Source organism: Ambystoma mexicanum, chromosome 5q (genome assembly GCF_040938575.1).
Source record: "Ambystoma mexicanum isolate Mex_15411 chromosome 5q, UKY_AmexF1_1, whole genome shotgun sequence".
In the NCBI taxonomy this organism is placed as follows: Eukaryota; Metazoa; Chordata; class Amphibia; order Caudata; family Ambystomatidae; genus Ambystoma; species Ambystoma mexicanum.
In genome coordinates, this window is record NC_090933.1 from 641926389 (window position 1) to 641949310 (window position 22922).

The 22922-nt window shown below is 45.9% G+C and overlaps 1 protein-coding gene across 8 annotated transcripts in view; it reads right to left on the reverse strand.

The window, feature by feature from the left end:
• The window catches only part of ASPH (aspartate beta-hydroxylase), a 1438894-nt gene that overhangs the window by 1258367 nt on the left and 157605 nt on the right, over positions 1-22922 (reverse strand). For 5 of the 8 annotated variants that reach the window (XM_069621107.1, XM_069621102.1, XM_069621105.1 and 2 more), the window contains exon 3: positions 22676-22720. The exons of the other annotated variants lie outside the window; for them this stretch is intronic. In XM_069621107.1, coding sequence (XP_069477208.1) covers positions 22676-22720 — 45 coding nt within the window. The remainder of the gene's footprint in view (positions 1-22675; positions 22721-22922) is intronic. 8 annotated transcript variants of the gene reach the window in all.

Sequence of the window (22922 nt, forward strand, 5' to 3'; positions counted from 1 at the left end):
CGGCGCTGATAGAGGAAACCTTCCTTTTTCTGCTCCTCCAGGCAGAGCTGGAACAATTTGGACGCCCTGGCGATCATGGCGTGGAATGAGCCAATCTCGTCGGGCGGAGAGGCCCGTGCAACGGGAGACCCGTTCCGTCGTCGCCGCCCTCAGAACCCGTCGTCGAGCCTACCGCACCGTCACCTCCCGACTCGTGGGAGGATGAGGAGGGAACTGTAGGCCTTACGGGGGCGAGTGGAGGAGAGGGTTGGGTCCTCCGTCGTTTGTTCTGAGGACTTCCCGACGGGCCAGGTTGCGGGTCCTCCGGCCTGGGCCGTGGTAATCTCGTCCTTATCTCAGAGAATAAGGACTGGATCGCAGACAAAATGGCCGCCGAGCTATCGTGAGGCCTCGGTTCCAGCTGCGCCGGAATGGAAGACTGCTCTTCCTCGCCATCGTCATCTTCCTCGGTTATCTCCGAGGATCTTCCTTACGGGATCGAACCTTCTCGAATTGGACTTCGAGATTCCTCACAGCCTCGGTCAGTTCCTCCTCCGAGGCTGACTCCGAGCTCGAGGAGGCTACCGTGCCCCCCCCTCGCTTCTTCCATCATGGTGGCTATGACGATGGGCTGAAAAGAGGATTCCCTCCTTGCCGGCAGGGAAACTCGTCCCGGAGGCAGTCTCCGCTGGCGGGGTCTCTGCCGGCTTGGCCAGAGTCGCCGCGATCGCCTCGATAGAGGCCTTTGCCTGCTGGGTAGGGGCCTTCACCACCTTAGGTGCGTCCCGGGCCTTCTCCTTAGGGGGAGGTGCGATGCCTCGCTCCCCCTCTCCCGAGATCGGACGGGGCTTCTCCCGAAGCTTACCCGGGGTCTCGGACCACCTCTTCCCCGAACCGGAGCGCTGGCTCGTGGTTGACAGTACCGGGGAAGGTGTGCCCTGCCTGGCGACCGAAGAGCCCGACCTTTTGGCGCTCCCGGAGCCAGTGGACTCGCAGCGCTTGGCCTGGTGTTGGGCCCCCGTCGCCGGGGCGCCCGCACAGGACTTAGAAGCCCGCTCGGACCCTTTCTTCTTCTTCTCACCCATTGAGCCCTTCTCCAACCAGCTGGCGAGACGGGATAGACTGTCCCTCATGGTCCGCTCCGACAAGTTCTTGCAGAACTGGCAGTCCTTCTCTACATGAGTCTTGTCCCCATGAAGACAGTAGAGGCATCGCGAATGCTCGTCCTCCTTAAACACATTCTGTAGCCCGCATCCAGGGCAGCTGCGAAACAGCTTGGGTCCGGGTGACGAACTCGCGTCCTGGGCCATCTCGAAGTAGGCCGCAAATCTTCTGGAATCCTCCAAAAGGTTGATTTGACGAAATCTTCACCCTTGAGGGGCGTAGGAAAATCCTGCAACGGGTACCCGTTAACGGGAGTAGAAACGGTGGAGCTTGAGGCTCGATTAAGCGAAAAAATGTGAAAATTCACCTGAAAAAGCGCGAAAACGCAGCAAAAGCTCGAGAGCTAAGCACGAGGACTCCCAACACTTGAACGTGCGGTAAAAATCTGAAGATGGCTGCCAGAGGCGGGGCCTAGGGAGAGGGCAGTCATTGGCTGTGGTCAGTATGACGCAGAGATCAGTGATTGGTTACTACTACGAAAGACAGATCAGAAACGAAACCGATACTGATTTTTCTTTACCGAGGAATCCCAGCCTGACGACGGGGAATATTCATGAGCATGTGAATCCATGCCAGACCCCATGCTGGAGAATACCTTTGCCTCTTCAGAAGAGTCTGACCTCTTCCACAGGAGGAATAGGGGGCAGAGGAGTGAATATTCCAACCCATTGCAGACGGTGCAGGGGATTACTGTACTGCCAAACCCAAAGACTTTGCTGACACCTTGCAGACTGGAACTGTTGTGGGACATAGTCACCCTTGGCCGCAAATAGGGTTTGCCCATCAAAGGGCATATCCAGTAGCTTTGCCTGTACATCATGCGCAAAGGCCAATGTCTTCATGACGGACGTCGCACCACCGTACTCATGGTTATGGAGTGTCCGGTACAGTCCCCTGTGCATCCTGTACAATTTCCAGAAACGCTTCTCATTCGCTTCAAGGATGTGGTCTGCCACGCTGGCCACTGTGGACCAGTCTGAAAGAACTTGGCCAGGGTGCAGGAGGCAGTCACTGCTCGAAAAGCAAGTTTCTTAGGCAAACGTCTTTCTCCAAGCATTTACTCTCCTACTCAGTCAGGTGCGAAAGAAGTAAAGTTTGCAGTCGCAGCCTGAACCACCAAGCCCTTATGGGAGGCATGGGTGGACAAAAAGACTGGATTCAATGGAGCTTAACAAGCTTTCCTTGGAAGTTCTTGGTCCACTGCAGGTGTAGTGGCAGGCCTTTCCCACAACTCTAGAACCAGAGCTTCCACACCTTTGGTAAATGGTAGCAAGGTTTCCTTTTTGGGTCCTTTGTCCAGAAAGACCGTTCATTCAAACTGGACTTCGGTCCGGATGGTGCAGTTAGTTCCAACCTTGGTCTTCAACCTATGGAAAGACGCCCGAGGTCTACCCAGTTGGAAGGATTTACAGGTCAGGGGTGCTGTCCCAACAACTGGCCTCCTGAAGTTCCAAAGAGTTTTCCGATGTCCTCACTTCCCCTGTAGAAATTCACCCAGGAAGTCCCGCTCCTCTCTGGAGCCCCTAGGTTCCATCCCAAAGGGTATACGTATGCCTTCATTGTTGTAAATCTAGCTCATTTGGGTCCTCAGAAGGGGGCGTATTCCAGAGGGGCTTTGGCACCAATCACCCACAATTAGCTCAAATATTAGCGCAGGACCAGAGCCGAGGCCTTGCTGCCTGAAGGCGATTCTGGAAGACAGTCATCCTTTGGGGCTAGGCCCAAGCACAAATGAGTGCAGGAGTGTTCCTCAGCGGGTATGCTGCCGGTGGTGTAGCAAAGTGGTCAAGCAACTTCAAGCGCAAGTTCACCCATTCCTCCAGGGTGGGGGATTGGGGTCAAACAGTACCTGCAGGGCCACTTCCGCGGAGCCCAGGGAGCAGTGACTGGTTCCTCTTGTGTGCTTCTTCTAGTCTAGTTTTTCTTCGCTGGAAACCTATCCTCATACCTCAACCAAGATCATGTGCCCTCATCGGATTCCTTATGGGGGTTCCATGTGTTAATAACACCCTAAATAATGACAAACATTTTAAACACGATTTTTTAAATTAATTTGTCAGGTTCCCCCACCCTCCCCTGTTTCCACTCTATCTCCAACTCCCCTCGCCCCTTTTAATCCCTTACCCCACACCCAATATATACTTTTTTTTAAATACACGTTATTCAGGTGTCATTTAAAATGTTTGTCGTTCTTTTTTCACAGGGATCCTTGGGATGCATATATTTGCAGGACCCGCAATCATGGACTTTGTGCTTCTCGCCCAAGCAGTACAAACAGATGTGATGGGGATCCGACACCAGTCGGCTGCAATCCACGTAAGCTTTTATTCATCAAAGGAAGTAGTGTTCCAGAAGCATGCAAAGTGTGCAGAAAAATAAACTGGAGGTCAGAGTACAGCGCCTCAATATATACTGGCTTTGACATTATGTCCAATCGGGTGCACTTAGAGGTATCAGGCAGAGCCACAATGCGCCCCCTGATGCTGTGCTGCAGATAGGAGATCAGATGAGGAATCCATTTGAATGGTAAAGTGAGTGTACGATCAGAAGAGTAGACCGGGAAACTGAGGCTTATAGGACAGAGGTGCAGGAAGAGAGAAAAGAAAGTGGTTCAGGTAGTGCGATGGTGGTGGAAGTAAGGGAAGAGACAGCCGGTTAGAGAACCCTGGTGTGAACCGTCTGCTGACCAAGGGGAGATGATCCTTTAGAAATTCCCTGAGGGAGTTAGACAGAAGGACACAGCCTTTAGGTTTTCCTCACACAATAGAGGAGATAAAGTCAGTAGGGTTCACCTTGCTTTAGGATACATTGGGGGCCTCATGAGGGCTCAGGACACCTGGCTAGGGTGTAGGAAGCCCACATAGATGTAGAGAGCCATAGGGACACTCACTCACCCAGGGACGTCATTTGGGGGTCGCAACTGGAACAACTAGGAACAAAAGATTTTATTTTTAAATGGAATATCCTAGGCTGTGGCCAGCACCATGTGGCTCTGTTTCTGGAGAGGCTGGCTTTCTTGTTCAGGCCTCAAGTGTAACACATTGAGCAGTGACACTAAATAAGAAAAAATTGGAACAAATGATCTGTCTTTCTGGAATTCTACACAGTAATTGCTAGACTCATTAAATGGTAATTTCAGGCACATTTCATGGGGTGAGTCACTGATTTAGTCTGTTCTTGAACACCTCAAATTCACAATGCAGACAAACTTCCAGAAAGCATTTAGAGTAGAATAAGCATCCATTTCGGACTATGCATTTTGCTTTTCGCAAGATGGTTATAACATGTATTTTTCTGCCATGGTCTCTGTTGCGATCACCACAAGACATTCCATCTGTGTCCTCAATCACTTGACAAAATCCTTGTGCCTGTAAACTTGTGTACAGTGCGGAAATGTTTGACTCCAGCAAATAAAGTGGCCCTTGATTTCATTGTGCCACAATGAATGTTTTGTTGTAATGTGTCTCTTTCCTATATCCCTGGCATGCTGTTCAGGATGTTTGCATGTATGAGGTAACGAGTGCTCAGAGTACGGATGCCTTGTGAGTGAGCCGCTTTCCCGGCGCTGCTCCAAATTCTTTAATACACAGTTATGAACCCTCTAAATGGTATTTTGCCATCCTCTGAAGCCTGAAAAGTAGATCCACGCAGGCTTGACATGTGGCCAACTTTGCACCAGACCTGCAGATGAACTGGCCTGCTGTTAAATCTCAGTTACCAGCTTAATTGTATCCACAGAGTGTTATTCGCTTTCTGACTTCGACAACATTCAGACATGCAATTGCTCATTTTACTATAGCCTGTAAGCTAGCATTGTGTTTTGAGCACTCGCTGCTGCAATGTGTGTCGGTGATCTGCAGGTTGCAGGCTCGAATCCTGCAATGGCCAACTCAGCCTTTCATCCTTCTGAGGTAGATAAATGAGTATCAACACAGATTTGGTGATATTATATGTATATTTGTTCTGCATAAAGCACTTAAGCCCAAGTGCAATATAATCGCACATCATTAACATATGGCCTTGGACGTCTGCTTACATTTACAGTAATTTGGTAATATGGGCCTATACACACTGATTACCTATACATATGGTGATCCATTCTTGTATGAAATGTCTCACATTAGGGATATCGTAACCATATTTTTCATAGTGTACTTAATTCTATATGATGCCACTTCCTGTTTTGTCAAGAGGTGAAAGGTGGTGTTCCGTCGCTTTCAGTGATATAACTTTAGGGTGGGCCAAATGACATCACTTCCTGTGATGTCAGAGGACAAGGGTCATGTGATGTCACTTGCACTACCCCAGGCATTTTGGTGAAATGACACCTGTACTCACCCCCAGCCCCTTAGTCTCACTTGTCCTAGTATCCTCCTCCTATTGTACCAGAATGTCTGGCAGGCCGGTCTACGAGCCCAAACGTCAGCTCAAATGCCCGTTTGCTGGTTTCAGATAGTGGAGGAATGCCCTGAAATGTGTCAACGACCACTATACCACTAATATCTAGCGGTGGAAGGTAAGATATCCTCTATGTCTGTGTTGCCTTGCTTCCGACATGCGTTGCCTGGTGCAGAGACAGTATCTGATAAATCAGAAACTTCCTCAGGCTTTTCAGGACAGTGTTCTGGGGGCCACTGCTGTAGATGGAGGTGGGGGGGGGGGGAGAAGAGGAGGGAGGGCTCCCCCAGTGATCCAGGCCAGAGGAGACCGTGTTTAAGGAGGAGGCATCGGAAGAAGAGGCATTGGCAGGTCCCCTGTCATTGGCAGAGTAGCTGGGGGCAAGACCTTCCGTGTGACGGATTTAAGAGGCTCCATCATCTGGTGTGAACTCAGACCCCTAAAACAGATTTTCATATCTATCCTCATATGCCTGACTGGGTCATGGGGGGACAGAGGCCTGTGAAGATGTGATGTGTACACAGCACTCAGTGCGGTTAATTAACCATAGCTAAGCAAAGGTCGCAGTACAAAAGACCTGAATTTGATGGCTGGTATGCAGTGCACCAGGAGGTTTAAACCACTGACATGTGCTCAATGGAGGCAAAAACTTAACACTGATAAATGGATCCAGATGCCCTTTAGATTCTGCTGCTGTCCGACAGTGATAAACAAGCCCGATTCTAGCTCTACATCATGTCCGGCTGCCATCTTGTGCAAGCCACTGTGGTGTGTACCTCTGGAGAGCAGAGGCAATTTGTGTCCTGTGCAGAGATTCTCCTGAACCCTCAGGAGTAATCACCATATTAATGCAACCATGCTCCAGATAAGTGTTACACTAGGCCTTCACGTTCATGAAAATCGTGTAAATATGACACCTTTTATCTTTATAGGAGTTCCATTTACACACTAGTCTGGAGAAGAGGCAGGCGAATTTACAGAAACCAGAACACATTTTTTAACTCTTATCTACATGGAGGAAACTGCAGGCCATGAAGGAGCCGTTCAGACATTTTCTCTGAGCTATGAATTGAGCCTGTCAGAAACACAGTGAGATGCTTGCTTGAATTGCACAAAGTGTTTTTTGGAGTTCCTGTGTTGTGTGCATGATCAGAAAGCTGTACGATGTGGTATGCTGGCACACATTAACGTGTAGGAGAAACTTTTCATAAATGTAATTTGTTTGAAGCCAAACATTTTTGCTACACACCTGTTTGAATTACATGTTTAATTCCTTTTCAATTTCAGTAATGTTCCGGTTGCCTGATTTTTACACTCTTGATGAGGCAAATTATTTATATTCTTACATTTTCATCTACAGTCTAATTATTAAAACTGTGTGTAAAATACTCCTACCTCAAACCCGTATCTGGAGCACGGATGCGTAGTTTAAACGATCATTACATTAACTTGGAGTCAATGTGGCAAATGGTACTATAAATGGTCTGTGGCAGCAGGGCCCTTGCTCAAGGATGAGGGATTGTCATTACATCACCCTTTACAATTTCAAGAAATTTTAAAACCTGACTCTGCAACCAGTTCAAGCGCCGTTACAAAACAATGAAATGGTTACATTTGCAAACGAAATTTAAAAACCGCAGTAAATCATGTGCGTGTAGTAGTAGTCCAGATAGTTATTTAAAAAGTTTAAGTAGTGCTTCATGAAGGATTCCGCCAACTTCCAAGCAACAGGATTATTATTCGGCACTAAAAGATCTAAGGCTAACTCGGCCCAGCGAACAGTTGATCATGAAATTAGATATTGATTTTAGCATGAGCACTTACTTCTCTATGCCATTGTATCACAACACTGGCATACCATTAAGTAGTACTATTTCCAGAAAATGAGGCCTTTCATTAATCGGACAATTCTGCTATCAAACCTCAAAACACAATACAAGTCATGTTTGCTTTACTGTGTAATTGGCCAGGTTTGTTTGGGTATTATACATGTAAATATATACAGGAGAGGTCCAATGTGCAGACCTGTGTAGATGAAAAAAGAAAGGTATCGAGAGACTTATCCTTCTGCAAAAAACTTAAAGAACGAACCAGCTGTAGAGTGTCTGGGAAATGGTACACAAATTTTGCTGTCCCAAGGTTGAATTCCTTCCAATTACGGTTTACTAAATTCCTACTGTCAACTTATCTATGGTAATCTTGTACTGTTGAAACCCATAAAGTTCCTGTTCCATGTGCTGAAAGAATGATCTACTGAGGTCAAGGTCATATCTTTTCTACATTCGGATAGTGTGTGCACTGCTGAAGCCCATGTTGCACCTGTTGTATGTGAGGGGGAAGCTTACTGGGCCGTTCCTAATCGGTTTTCTGTGTGGTTATCTTCTACCCTTCCTTTACCTGCACTCACCCACACCACCTGTTCTACATTATGAAAGCTTGTATTGCCATTGCCTCGATTCGCCTAATCTGTGTGTCGAGAGACCGATGAATAAGTCATTCATGGCAACTGCCCCTCCCTCAGCCCAATATCGTTAAGGTCTATAATGCTATTCACTGGGACAGCTATATCACCCATACCCCAAGGAGGTGCAGCAAATGACAAAACCAATGTGATCTGAAGATGGAGAAAAGGACCAGACTTACGATAGGAACATACATTAGCCATGAAGCACACGTGTCTGCACTAGGTCAATTATGCATTTATACACAAAGAATATTGCCTGCAACCATATAGACACGGAAAACCTAACACAAGTATACGCTGAAATGCAACACGAACGAGATGCGTATATAGCGCACCAACATATAAAAGCGATAGCACTGGGCAGCCATCTTTTTCAAAATGGAAGCTTTAGCACGCATTAAAATGAATGGGAGGCTCCATGAACTTAAACTGTTGAATACACTGAAATACAGATTCGTGCAGGGCGCAGGCAGTAGCTGAGTGCCCCCTTCAAAGGTTACTGAAAGATTAGGGAGCATTTGACTGGTCCAAAAGAACATGAGAACAATTCCCAAGGCACAAGACCTATTTCTTCAAGATTAATTAAAAACAACTAGCCTTTGAAGGCCAGGTGCCAAATTATTAAAAGCTAAAACCTCATAACGAACAGATGGACTAAGTGTCTAGTGGTAAGAAAGGTAATAGCACTTTCAGTCAAATTTGCTAAAATCATAGCAAAACGAAGTGAAATCATTCAGAGCACAGTCCCCTCGTGGCCTATAATTCAAGAACACACTGCATTCATTAGCCCAAGACACCTGCATGGACACCCCTCATATTGCCACACATACGATTCCGTGCAAGGCCGTCTACAAAGAAGTTACTCTGGCTCCTAGCCTAGCAATAAGGGATGGCATCTTTTTTTATTGAATAAAAGCAGTTCGTGGACGTTTCGCCCCTTTCTCCCATTTTTTGGCTCGTGTGTTTAGGACCCGGCAGTTATTCAACGTTGGTCAGTAAGATGCCAAGCAATGAAAACCCTCAAAAGTGCACTGCCCAGTATCATATGTTGCATTAACCAATTACCTACTTTAAAGCCGACATGTATTCTCCATTATCAATTTAGAGGTGGACCCTGTTGGAGCCACCAGATACACACCCAATTAAAGAACAAACCCATATACAATGTGTACATAGTCTGTTCCCTTAACCAAACCCTTAACCCCTTGGTTTTCGTAACCAAGACTGATTTGACAACAAGGATTCATTTTCATTTTAAATACATTGTTGTGTCTAAGAAAGGGCGAGAGCGTAAATCATGTACTTGCTTGTATGCTGTCCCTGCTTTATGTGGATTGTTAATAAAGCTGGTTTTGCCATTTTCTTTGACGATTTCCGTTAGAATCTGGGATTTTCTGGCCTACCATTTCCACTTAAACTGGGGGTTTCCAGACCATCATTACATTTGTGTGAGGGAAGCCGCCTACTCAAGTTGACATGTTCTGTTTGAACAAAACATTAAACAGCATAGGCTGCTATTGTACCTATTCCTTCCATTCAAGGGAAGGTCAGAGTAGTCACGCTTCTCTGTTCAATTTGTCAGGGTTTCAGTTGTACTGCACACTGTGCTTTATCTGTTAATTGTGAGAGGAACCTACTCTTTTCTGTCATATGGACCGCTGCCACATGAGAATGACTACCATACAGTTAAAGTGTTCCATGTGTCGGCTGGATCTCATACTTTTTACTCTTGTGAAATTAATTTACTCTTCAAGTTTAAAAATGGGGAGTAAAATACTCCCACCTCAAAATCTTTTTTGTAGCACTGGATACAGCACACCTCCAGCTGTTGCCTGGCAGGCTTAAGCCCTTTGAGGAAGAGCCCCTAGTAATCTGGTCACAAAAAAAGCATCTCAATGAATTCCAAATATACCCCGCACTCCTGTTATTTAATGTTCATATGCTTTCTTGCGATTTTGTTGGAATTGATGTTAATTGCAACTTAATAGTTCTTCAGGTGCAGAGGAGAAACTACATCCCTGGCACATGGGAGGTTTACAAAAAACTTCAAAATGAAAAAAGTTCCTTAGTTGGGGAACTTGCGTCCCCTGCACACCGTAATGGTCTCAATAAAATTGAGTTTTAATCTTTTTAAAGTCCTTCTTTAGTATTTATCACATATTTTTCAATGCAATTGTCATTCAATTTTCCAAGTATTTGAGGTTTTCAATAAGACTCTTCCCAACTTGCTGGTTTCATCAAAGGTAACTTTTTTTATTATTATTATTGCCCAACGCATTTCGAGATAAACTCTTCTTCAGGGGCTATCCTTTCGCTGTACAATGTTTTAAAAAAAATAAACTTATTAGAGCATACTCATTGTAAGCATACAAACTTAAATTATCAAATCATCAAAATACTATTGATTGCGTAGTTCAAGGTTCAAATTTAACTCTAGCATATCTGTTTACACTGTGCATTCAAAGACAGAAGTCATTCTTGTTTCAACGGATCTTGTTATACAATTCTCACAATTACAATTTTTGTTAATCTACACAATGTTACTCATTTTCAATAGGTATTGCATCAGAAATAAGGATGCTAAACTGGATAATTAGTTCTCCTTTCTCAATCTATAATTTCACGGACTTCCCGGTCTCCTCCTTTCCTTTTCTGTACAACTTTTGTGGCAAATGTGCACATAAAGTTGTTTTCACTTCTAGTCACCTATAATGTATAAAGTATTTTTTGTAGTATGCTTACTACATAATGCAATATTCACATTTGTACCATTGATGTAAATGAAATAAGTGGAATGACTTATCTAAAAATGTGTGATTTGTTAGATATTTATGCTATATTGACATACTAGTGCCTTTAAAGTAAAGAAAATTATCTTGCCTATCATTTTTGTATATCCCGCTCATAAGTGTTATTAATGAATTCCAATGTCCTCATAAGGTTTAGAATATCTTGGTAAACTGTATTGTGGAAGTAGATCATTTACTGTGAAGGATTTCAGTTTGAATTGGAACTTGTGACTAATGTCCCGAATAGCCTCGTATTCTATAAATAAATATATTAGTTTTGGCAATCAACAATAGATCCGAAAATGTTGCGATAATTCCAGGGAGAAATTCTTACCACAATTAGTTGTGCCACATGCAACTTGTGACCCCGGCTGTCACTCGATGAAATGGTTACAAAATGGCTGTTTATTTATATCAGCGTCATAGAGTGAGGGTGACTTCGATAGAAATTCATTTTTTGAGACAATTACGGTGTGCAGGGGACGCAAGTTCACAAAAAAGCATCTCTTCGGGCCCGGGCCTGGTAGAGCTAGTTCGCCCCTCAGCACGAGTGCTGGTGGTAGTTGGTGTGCAGGCCTCAGGGTTGAGCCCAGTTCAAAGGCTTTTAGGCCCTACACCATGAGCCCCGGCAGATGAAGCCCTAAAGACCTGGGGTATATCCGTTTGGAGAAGACTTTGCCAAAGAGGCAGAGCCTTGACCCCCCCATCAGCTAAGTAACTATTCACCTTGCTGAGGGCCATTGAAAATAAAGGAGTACTTAACCTGTCCACTCAGTTCTTATTTTCAGTTAATTATCTTAGATGGTTTTGAGGGGCCATAGGGGAATATACAAAAAAAAATAAAACTTCAAAGTTACACTTTTCTTAAGCATCCTGGTCGCAAGTGCTTTACAAGCGACATGTGTCCCACGAGTTATCAGCCCAAAAGGCAACCCTGAATGTATGCAGGCCTTATGCTGTAAAGGGACTCTCGGGATGCCCATCCGAAAAACCCAACTCTGACGTACGCCAGGAAGTAGAGCGTTGAAGGCCAGATGAGATCAGAAGAAACAAAAGTGCTGTGGAAAAGGCAACCATTCGCATCAGTGTGGAAAAAGTGACGGATGGGTGGCACTGAGGGCAGGGCTGCCAAGTCATACCTTGAAGCGATGAACAAGCTCTCCTTTAATAAAAAAGGACTGTTGCGGTTCGAAATATGCCCATACAGAATGCAGGAAAAGGGGACAGGACGTAGGAGTAATATGACCATCAGAGTGATTCCCACTTGAGGCAAATATGGTACAGGGAGGTTTATGCAAGAGGCCAACATACACCCATCCACAGTCTTAATGAGCTACACATCCCACCCCCATTGGACAGCTTGTAACTTAATTTGGGACCTTAGAGGAGGTGAATTTGAACGAAATGACAATGCATTGCTTACCATAAAAGCATTTCTGATGGTTGTATCTGCTTAGATTCACATGCTGTGCATAGTCCGACATCCAGTGGTCACTGCGGATTATTGCATTTTGTAGTCGAAAAGGGGACGTCGACAAGGCGTGTCTAACAGTATCCCTATAGTGACGTGCAGTGTACCCACAACCCCTCACGCGTCGAGGTCCCTCTGTATTTTTTCTGCACTGAGGGAGCCTTCTATACATGAGCGAATATAGAAAAGAGAGAGATGTAGAAAGATGTCTATGTTCCTTCCAACCGAGCGGGGATGAAGGGTGGGCGCATGTGAATCCAAGCAGATACAACCATCAGAAATGCTTTTACGGTAAGTAATGCATTGTCTTCTGATGTTATCTGCTTCGAATCACATGCTGTGCATAGACTAGCGAGCAGTACCCGGAGTTGGAGGTGGGTTGTGAGAAGGAACAGTAGAGAAAAGATGTCTTAATACTGCTTGTCCCACCTGGGAATCAGATCTAGAGTGAGCATCTAGACAGTAGCGTTTTGTAAAGGTGTGTACAGAACTCCAGGTTGCCGCTTTGCAAATGGACTCAAGGGGAACATTTGCAATGAATGCTATGGATGCCCTAGTGCCACGAGTAGTGTGCTCTTGGCTTGAAGGGTAGTTCTCTCTTAGCAAGAGTGTAACAGAGTGATGCATTGAACAATCCATCTAGATATAGTGGACTTTGAGACTGCATCTCCTTCTCTTCCTGCTGCCACTGAGACAAAGAACTGATTAGTCTTTCTCAGTGGCCTAGTTCTTTCCATATAAAACATGACAGCTCTGCTCACATCGAGTGTATGCAGGCTCTTTTCCCCCAAATTGGAAGGGTTTTGAAAGAACGTTGGTAGTTCTATTAACTGGTTGACATGGAATTTCGATATGATTTTGGTGCAAACCTTGGGTGTGTGCGTAGAACCACCTTATCTTTGTGAACTGTTACGAAGGGGTCTAGAATAGAAAGAGCCTGTAGTTCACTTACTATCCTAATGGAGGTGATAGCTATTAGGAAAGCAGTCTTAAGAGTGAGGTCCTTAAGAGTTGCCTTGTGCATGGGTTCAAAGGGTGAGCCCATGAGCCTGGTAAGTACCACATTAAGGTCCCAGCCGGGAGCTGGGTTTGCTATCGGAGGGTGTCGACCTCCATGAAATCTTTGATAACTGGGACTTTCCACCATGACACCTTAAGTTGAGAGGTGGTGTATGCAGAAAGTGCCGCTAGATGGACTTTAATAGAATTGAACACTAGACCTGAGTCCAGTAAATGGGTCAGGTAAATGACACTTTTTGTGGGAGAGCAGTGGACTGGGTTGATGCTCTTACCTCTACACCAGATGACATATCTCTTCCACTTGCTAGAATAGCAGTGGCGAGTGTTGGGTTTTCTAGCTTCTTTGAGAATGTCCATGCATCTCTGAGGGAGTTGTAAATGGCCAAATTCTATGACCTCAGGAGCCAGGATGCTAAGTTCATGTTCTGTGGGCATGGGTGTAGTGTCTTGCCCTTGTCCTGTGACAGCAAGTTGTACGGGCAGGGCAGTTTCACTGGTGGGGACAGGGATATCTCCATCAGGTGCGCAAACCATGGTTGGCGGGCCCACATCGGGGCTATCAGTATCATGGTGACTGGTTCCTGGTGCATCTTGTGCACTATCTTGTTCAACAGAGGAGTCGGGGGGGGGGAAGCGTAAAAAAATGTCCCTGACCATGGTATCCAGAGACCGTTCCCCTTGGAGCGGTTCTGTGGGTATCTGGAGGCGTAATCTCGGCATTGTGAGTTCTCCAGAGTTGCAAACAGGTATATTTCTGGGAAGCCGCATTGGTTGAAGACGTCGAAGACGATGTCTTCGTGTAACCGCCATTCGTACTCTGAGGGCAGAGGGAAGTCTCTGCTGAGTTCGTCTAGCAGATTGAGTTCCCCTGGTACATGTTGTGACAATAGGAACATGTGTCTGAGAGCCCACTTCCAGATGTTCTGGGACAGCTTGGACAGTCCTGGAGAGGGAGTGCCCCCTTGCTTGTTGAGGTAGTACATGGCTGTGGTGCTGTCCGTGAGGACCATCACGGTCTTCCCTTGTAGGTGTGTCTGGAAGGTTTTTAGTGCCTTGAACACAGCAAGTAGCTCTAATAAGTTTATGTGCTTGGAAGCTACGTTCGGAGTCCAGACTCCGTGAGCAGTCTGATGGGATAGGTGAGCCCCCCATCCTGTGAGGGATGCGTCTGTGGTTAGAGTGGCTTCCACTGCGGGGGTGGCGAATGGTTTCCCTATTACCAGGTTTTCCTTCGACCACCACTGTAGCGATAGAACCAAGGCCTGCGAGACCACCACAAGATCGTCCCATTGTCCGCTGGCCTGACACCACTGGCTGTTGAGCCACTCTTGCATTGGGCGCAGGCGCGTGTGAGGTACCAAATAAATACATGACGCCATCATTCCTAGCAAGCGCATTGCTTTGCGTACCGTCACCTCTCGACCGGCCACATATTGAGGGATCTGTAACAGCATATTTTGGACCCTCTCGTTGGAGGGGAAGACGAGGCCGTCCATTGTTCGAATTAGAGCCCCTAGGAGTTGTTTGATTTGGCTGGGGTCTAAGCTGGACTTTCTCTCGTTGATGGAGAAGCCCAGTTGGAACAAAAGGTCTACTGTCTTCTGGGTGTTTGAGAAGCATGTCTCGTAGGACTCCCCTGTTATGAGCCAATCGTCGAGGTAAGGGTATAGCGGTATGGACAACCTGCGCAGGTGGGCCGCTGCCACTGCCAGTACCTTCGTGAATACCCTCGGTGCAGATGTTATGCCGAAGGGTAGCACTCTGAACTGGTAGCGTTTGCCCTCTATAATGAACCTGAGGTATTTTCTGTGCACTGGCAACATCAAAATATGAAAGTATGCATCTTTCATGTCTAGTGTTGTCATGTAGTCCCCCTGAGATAGTAGGGGAATTACCTCCTGTAATGTTACCATATGAAATTTTTGTGGTTTTACAAATTTGTTCGCTGGGCGCAGATCTAGTACAGGGCGCATGGTTAGGTCCTTTTTGGTTACAAGGAAGTAAACTGAATAAATACCTTCCATTACCTGAGATAGGGGCACGACCTCGATTGCTCCTTTCTGTAGCAGCTGTTCTACTTCTTGCAGGAGGATGACGAGGTTTTCTGGCGACAGGCGTCGTCCCCTTGGAGGTCTGTAGGTGGGGGACCGATTGAACTCTATACAGTACCCGTCGGCTACGGTTGACAATACCCACCGGTCTGATGTTATTCCCTCCCATGCTGAAAGGAACAATGTTATCCGGCCCCCAACCGGAGACGCATGGGAGGGGACCCGAACCTTTGGGTCATTTGATGTTACTTGCCGGGGTGCCTCTGGGGCTGGAGCCCCGGCCTCTGCCGTTGCCACGGCGTTGTCCTTTGGTTATACTGGTTACTGGTACCCTGATTAGAGGGCCAGCTGTTGCTGCTGCTGGCGTTGGCCACGAAAAAAGCGCTTGTTCCCAAATTCCCACCTGTTTCGAGGCTTTGAGATTTGGTCTAAGGTCTTTATGGTGTCGAATTCTTTCTTCGCATTTTCCAGTGCGTCGTCCACTGCCCTTCCAAAGAGATTTGACTCTTCTATTGGCTTATTAATGAGTGACACCTGCTTTTCTGCCTTGAAACCCGGAATTGCGAAGCCAGACGTGACGCTTCAGCAGAATTCCCTGCACCAAAGAACGGCCAGCAGTTTCTGCCGCATCAAGAGTGTATGGTTGACCAGAGCTCCTTCTGTAACTGTAGCCAATAAGCAAGTTCCTAGAGGTTCAGGGGCTTCTTCGATGTCCTGCTTAAGCTTTCCCCATTGAGCATCAGCATAGCTTGCCAACAATGTATCATAATTGGCAATCCTAATTGAAAACGCTGCCGAGGCGGAAATTCTTTTGCCCAAGGCATAAAGCTTTCTCCCTTCTTTGTCTGGGGGTGCCTCGCTGGTTGACAGTGGAACCCCAGCCCTCTTCCTTGTGTTAGTCACTACTAAGGAGTCTGGGACTGAGTGACCCCTGATATATAATGGGTCTGACAGAGGGTGAGAACAATTTCTCGATTCTTGGATTGACCCCTCTTACCAGCGCGGGGGTGGACAGTGATGGGGTGAGTCGTCTCTTAACCGAGGCGAGGATAGGAATAGTTTGACTAGTGGGAGGTTTTTCTTTAATAATCCTTTCGACGAAATCAGTATCTGGGGTCACCTCCCCAGTTTCAAGTTCAAAATGCGCTGCTGCCTTCCTCAGTAGCACATTGAAGGTGGGCTGATCGTCTACTGGAGATGGGTTCCTGACTGGTGTTGTCTGAGGAGAAGAAATTTCTATAATGTCGGGGTCTGTAGACCCTGATGGCGACTGCCAGGGCTGTAAGCCACCTTCACCTGGGTCGTCCTCGTAGCCCTCCTCACCTATGTTAGTGTCATCATGAAAACCTTCTCCCTCTTGTTGGTCTTCATTATTCACAAACTCATCCTCTTCCTGGAAGTGAGAGTCTTCTTCAGTGAGGTCGTAAGAGTTCATGTCTTCCTGTAGGGGGTTAAATAGCTTCGGGTATTTAGCCCATGGCCCCTCCTGGAGTACCTCCCCCTTGGCCTCTTGGGTGTCCTATTTTCTGGGATGGCCATGAACCTGTCTAGCTTGTCCATACATGACTGGAACCGCTCTGCAGTCCAGAAGGGTAGGCCAGAGCGGTCTAGGAGTGAAAAGGGAGTTCCCTCTCCCTGTAGTTGCTTAGTTCTGTCCCATAGCATCGAAGATAGAGTCCCTTCGCCTTCTGAGAAACCCTCTCGCTGGCTAGGGTCTTCTGTCGACGGTGGGAGTTGTCCCAGCCTACCCTCCGGCGTCCTTGGCGTTTCTTTGGCCTTGTGAGCGGTTTTTGACGTTTCACCCGTCGTCCGTCTCTGACCGTCTTTAGAAGCTATACGTGCGAGGCTTTCGGCGATCAGCTTCTCCGTCGAAGGATCGCTAGGCGGTGTCGAGTCTTTACTGGCAACGTACGCACTCTTGTGAGGCGCGTCGCCTGAGGATTTGGGGTTAGCGCCCTCATTTACAGAAAGCCCAGTCGCGGAAGCGGTGGCGGGGAGGGCTTGCGACCATTATGGTCGGCGGAAGACGCTGGTGGGCCCGACACCTCCGTTGACGCTATGGCTGCCTTCGTCTTCGACGAATGCATGCCGTGGGGTATGTGCTCATGTGTTTTCCTGTGTTTGTCCTTGTCACCGGGGTGTTCATCCCCCATAAGCAGGGCGTGAGCCGGGCTCGTCGGGGCCGGGGACGGACGACGAGGAGCGGGAGCGCTCCTTCGAGAGGTCTACATCCTCTGTTGCGCAGGCCATGTAATCACTGTCCTCGTCACATTCGGCGGCGGCAGCTGGCGAGGAGTCAGACCTAGACATCGCATAGGCTGCCCACCTTTTAACCCTGCGGTCCTTTAAAGTTTTGGGTTTAAGTAATTTACAAGCCGCACAGCCGTCCTCTTTGTGATCAAGGGGCAAGCAACAGTTACACCGTTTGTGCTTGTTCTTCCAGGTGTGCTTGTCCTTCCAGGTAAACTTGCCCTTGCAACGCGGGCAAAACCTAAAGGGCGTCCTCTCCATAGCTGAGGGCATGAAATGTGATTATGACCTCGAAAGAGGGAGGGGAAAGAGAAAGGCATTCTCAGAGTGTTAAAGAAATGACCAACAACCCCACTCTCCCTACTGTGTTACGCTGGCGAGGCCCGGCCACGTGTTCGGCGGCACCGAAGGATCTCCTCCGCTCGTCCCTCCGTCGAAGATCTTGCTTGGCGGAGAACAGCTTGGCAGCTACGTCGAGGGAGGGATCTATGTGCTAAAGTTAATAATAAACGACTAAGGGTCGAGGAAATGATTTTGCAATGTCTCTCGAGGAGATCCGCATAAAGGCGACCAATAACTGGGCGGAAAAAAACAATCCGAGGGACCTCGACACGTGAGGAGTTGTGGGTACACTGCACGTCACTGTAGGGATGTTAGACACGCCTTGTCGACGTCCCCTTTTCGACTACGAAAAACAAAATGCAATACTCCGCAGTGACCACTGGATGTCGGACTATGCACAGCATGTGATTCTAAGCAGATTAACAAACATCAGAAACTACAGTCTGTGGTGTGGGGGGTTTTAGTGGTTCCTTTTATCACACTCTACAAGAGTGCAACATTACTGTATGGAGTGGGACAAAGTGGAAGAGGCACTATCAGCAGGGCATTATTGCCATTAGCACTCTTGCCCTCCCATGGTTCACTGTGAGAGGGTGGCGGGACTCTGTTATGGGAGTAGGGGGGGGCAGTTTCCACAGACCCACTAGTGAGGAGAGGCATCCAGGTGCAGGAGGCAGTGCCAGCAGCAAGGGGGCATTCACCTGGTGTATTGCACTAGAGAGATGGAGGCCACAGGTGCCAACACAGGGCAGATGGGTAGGGTACAAGGAATGAGATGGCAGCCAGAGAAATGCTGGATAACAGCATGTAGATGGGAAAGGGAGCACAGCACACACATTGGGGACAACCAATCGTGGGAGCACAGTGACTTGCAGACTTAATATTTAGGATATTGGATTCTGCTAGCAGTGCGTATATAACCCATTCCTAATGCAGAACAAGTTTTCTATGTGGGCTTTTCATACCCTGATGGGTTGCAAACAGATGACGAACAAATATAAGCGTTGTGGGGGGTTCAAAAATGCATGCGAAAAACCATACTAGAAATTTGTGCAAAACACATGATTTCAGAAAACAAGCTACACATGCAACAGCACCACACAGAAGCCTTACCAAGAAGTTCACCTCCAGCTCAAAAGGCACTGACCAATGCATTGTGGCTATGCAAATTAGCTCAAAGGTATGCATTTTGCTCCAGAAAATCGCCTGGTATATAAGGGTAGCACTATATTATACCTAGATTTATCAACCCAAGATAAACAGCTCAAAGAAGCAGACCGCTGCATACATGTTTCGCCATAATTATAGATGATAATTATGGTATAGTCCAGCATCTCTGTAATTGAAGCATACGTTTAGCCAACACCAATCTTCTGGTGGACTTACATACAAAATAAAGCTTCTACCCAAAATGTGGACAGAATAGGCTCCTTCAGCTACCATGCCACAGTACCATCCAAATGTCAAGCCTGTAAGTTCACCTATAATTAAACTTTGAGACATGAAAAACGTTTCCCAGGTCACTGGGGGCTCGACTTGTTGATCAACCAGTTTAAAGTTAAATTATTCAATATCTTAACATGCAAGCTCATTTGGGCACTCAGATAATGTCCCAGGAAACCGTGATACTGCAACTCTCCCAATTCCCGAGCATTTACAGTAAGTCTATGCAGCGGAGTAATGGGAAGCCACCATATGCTTGTCAGACCTGCATCAACTATTGGTCTGGTACATCACCCTTGCAGGGTTTCCCATGACTTCTCCACTGTGTGCACTTCCATGCCAGGAACTTGGCACTGGAAAAACCCCTCCCCCAATCTCTAGCTTCCCTACATTTGTGGCCAAGCAATGGAACCTTCTCCCTCCCACCCTCAGGGAGGGAACAGTCCTATTGGACATTTAGGAAATCATTAAAAGCCTCATTGTTCAGCAAAGCCACCGCTCCCAATGTCCCTCTGATGCCGAGCAACAAGCAATGAAGAGCAACCAATTTCTCACCACCACTTGCATGTATCGATCACTGATGAAACTTGTTCTGTTTAACGTCAATGTTTCTCCTCTGTACATATTCTTGTTTCGCTTTATGTAACTTGCTTCCTCGCAATAAGCAGCGCCTTGATGCCAAAGGGCTTACTGTGCCATACAAATGTAAAACTAAACAAAACATAAAAATGCACTTAGGTTTACCTCGAGGATGAAAACACCAAGGAGTACTACTGGACATGTGCATGTATGTCGTCTGCGTACATTTGGTTGCCTACCATTGCACGAGTGTAATGCACAGTAGCAGACAACGTACAGGCAAATGTTCATTGCATCCCCCGCTGATGTATCTTTACCACAGCACTGTCTGCAGCCAAACGGGCACACACTACTATGGTTGCCGTCATCCGTACATCACAAATTCACAACCATCAGCACTATACCCACCAAACAACCAGTCTAAGAGGTGTGCTGTATTTTTGAGGGCTCATCAACCAGACACGTCTCACTCACCAAAAAATACTTATTGAAGAATATAGTATGCTCAAAGTCATGAAGGTGTCATTTATACGCCTTTGTTTGGTCACTGGTACAGGAGGCACAGAATGAACTTTCCAGGTGGCAAACTTGCACCCAACCCCCCTGGAGAAGGGATTTGCCTAATTGAGTGATGTGCTCTGCTAGGACCCATAGAAAGAGCAATTCACAGAAGGCCTCCTCAATGCACTAAATAGTGTTTTGTAAAATTGACTAGATTATCCCAGTGATGCATCTAGATTTTATAGGAAATGCCATTTTAATTTCATGAAAATTAAGTGAACTTGCTTTTTATCTTTGCACCAATTTTTAAGTGCAGTTAAATTTGATTTGTTTATTAAACGCCTTGCAATTTGAACCACATAACCCCTAATAGCAGGGATTTAAGTTAAGATTAGATAAGCAGGAGCTAAACTGAGCTCCTGGGTATCCAGCATTACCCAGTGACCAGGAGCTACCCGAGTGGGACGAGGAGCTACTACAGTGGGATGAGGAGCTAGTAACATGGCGATAAACAAATCTAATTTCCACATAACATGCACACATTCCCCCCCCCCCCCGTCATTTATGACCCCCTTATGCTTTCAGTGTCAAGTAGCTGTGTCCTATTTATTTACAGATTGCCCTAAATGCACAAAATTAAATGTACATAGGTGGGCTTGTTCTGCTATAATTGGCAGCGGGAGCCATAAGTCACTCCTGTTAGCTTTTGAAGTCCAGCTAACCAGGGTCTCCTGGGATACATGCAGGAGCTAAATAGCTTCCAACTCCCCTCAATTTCGAACCCTGCAGCAAACAATTGTGAAGAGTCACCATTTAAGTGCGCAAATGCAAATGTGAAAGCGCCTCAAATGGCAAGTATTTCCTGAGTAAAAACTGCTAAGAGCTAAATATCATCATGTTTTTATATTCCTTTATATTCCTGGGAAATAAACACCATGCGGCCAAATTAGATTGTGTCATCAAAAAGGTGAAAAATCAGGATAACTACAAGGCATGACCCAACAATATATTAGAAAAGGTGGGCACATGAAGTAACAAGCTAAGTCACCTGAATCTACATGTAAAAGGAAAGAATATCAGGCATAGTTAACACAGGATGTGTAAACGTGGCAGAATGAATTAAGAGTTGTTCTCACACACGAGTTGAGAACCAATGACCTGTTCTTCGGGTATGGTCGGGAACTAACATGTTTTGTTACTTACATGGTCTAAAGAGTATTCGTACCCTTCGAGAGTATGAAAGGCGGCTTCATTTGAACGTGTCTCATGTCTGCCAATTACAAAGTAGTATGATTATGTAGAGGATGTATCAGACCATGTCTGCAGGTTATTTGTGATCAATATATTTGCATTGATGAATCTTTGATGAGTGAGCGGAGGAAGAGGAATTTATCATTTCAAAAAGTAATGTGTCGATTGAACTAATCCTATATAGTAATGCACAAGGTGATCGTACAGCTTCCCAAAAATGTACAAGTAAATGCATAGGCTTGTCCTACAACAAGGACCATAGAATTTACATAGCATCCATTTTATTTATAGACAAAGTATTTTACATTTCAGATCTACGTTGCGCTTAGGGGCAGACCATTTCAAATCATACAACTTTCTTCTCTCAAGCAGGTTGCTCAATTTGAGAGTGCACATTACGCATACATTTATCTGTAGCGCATCAAGATTAAAATGATCTACAAATAAAACAAAAAATTGATTTGAATAAATATTGTGGATTTCATGGCTTGTCCAAATAAAAGCAGTTTACAATAGTAGGCATCCTCCCTCACAAAATGTCAGAAAATCCAAATTGGAATCTGCTCATTTACATTTCAGCCACGGTATATCGTACCAACAATCATTCCAACAAAGTACTTTGAGTAGATTGAACTATAGGGATGAGTACCATGACAAACCATATCTGACGAATTAAAGTTATGTTGCCCAACACCATTGAGAGAAGAGAAATCGACGGAAAGATGAGCAAAGCCAGAATGTGGAAACATTCAAGATTTGAACGAATCACAAATCATGTGTGAATATGCCAGCCCAGAACAAATGCAGAGAAGAAATCAAGTAGAAGAAAAATTGGAGGGTAAAAAGTGAAACCATATTGCAATTTGCTAGAGATATTTTTAAAATGTCGGAAACAGTTTGTTAGTGAAGTATATAGTTTAATTAGAATTGGAGAAGGCTGCAGAATTGTGTTAAAATATCTCCAATATCCTACCTTGAAGCACCTCTGATAAGTTATAACGGAAATCCTTTGCTTTGGCTGCATGCACAATGAAAATATGAAAAATTATTTAGCACTTCAGCAACAAGAATACATACTAACAGTTTTCTAAATCATTATGACCTAGCATAAGCACAGTATTACACCTTCATGTAAAATACAATACTTTGAGAAATTTAACATGTAAATTAGAACTAAGAATGCCGAACAATGTATGCCTTTGAGGGTTCTTAATAGCAAA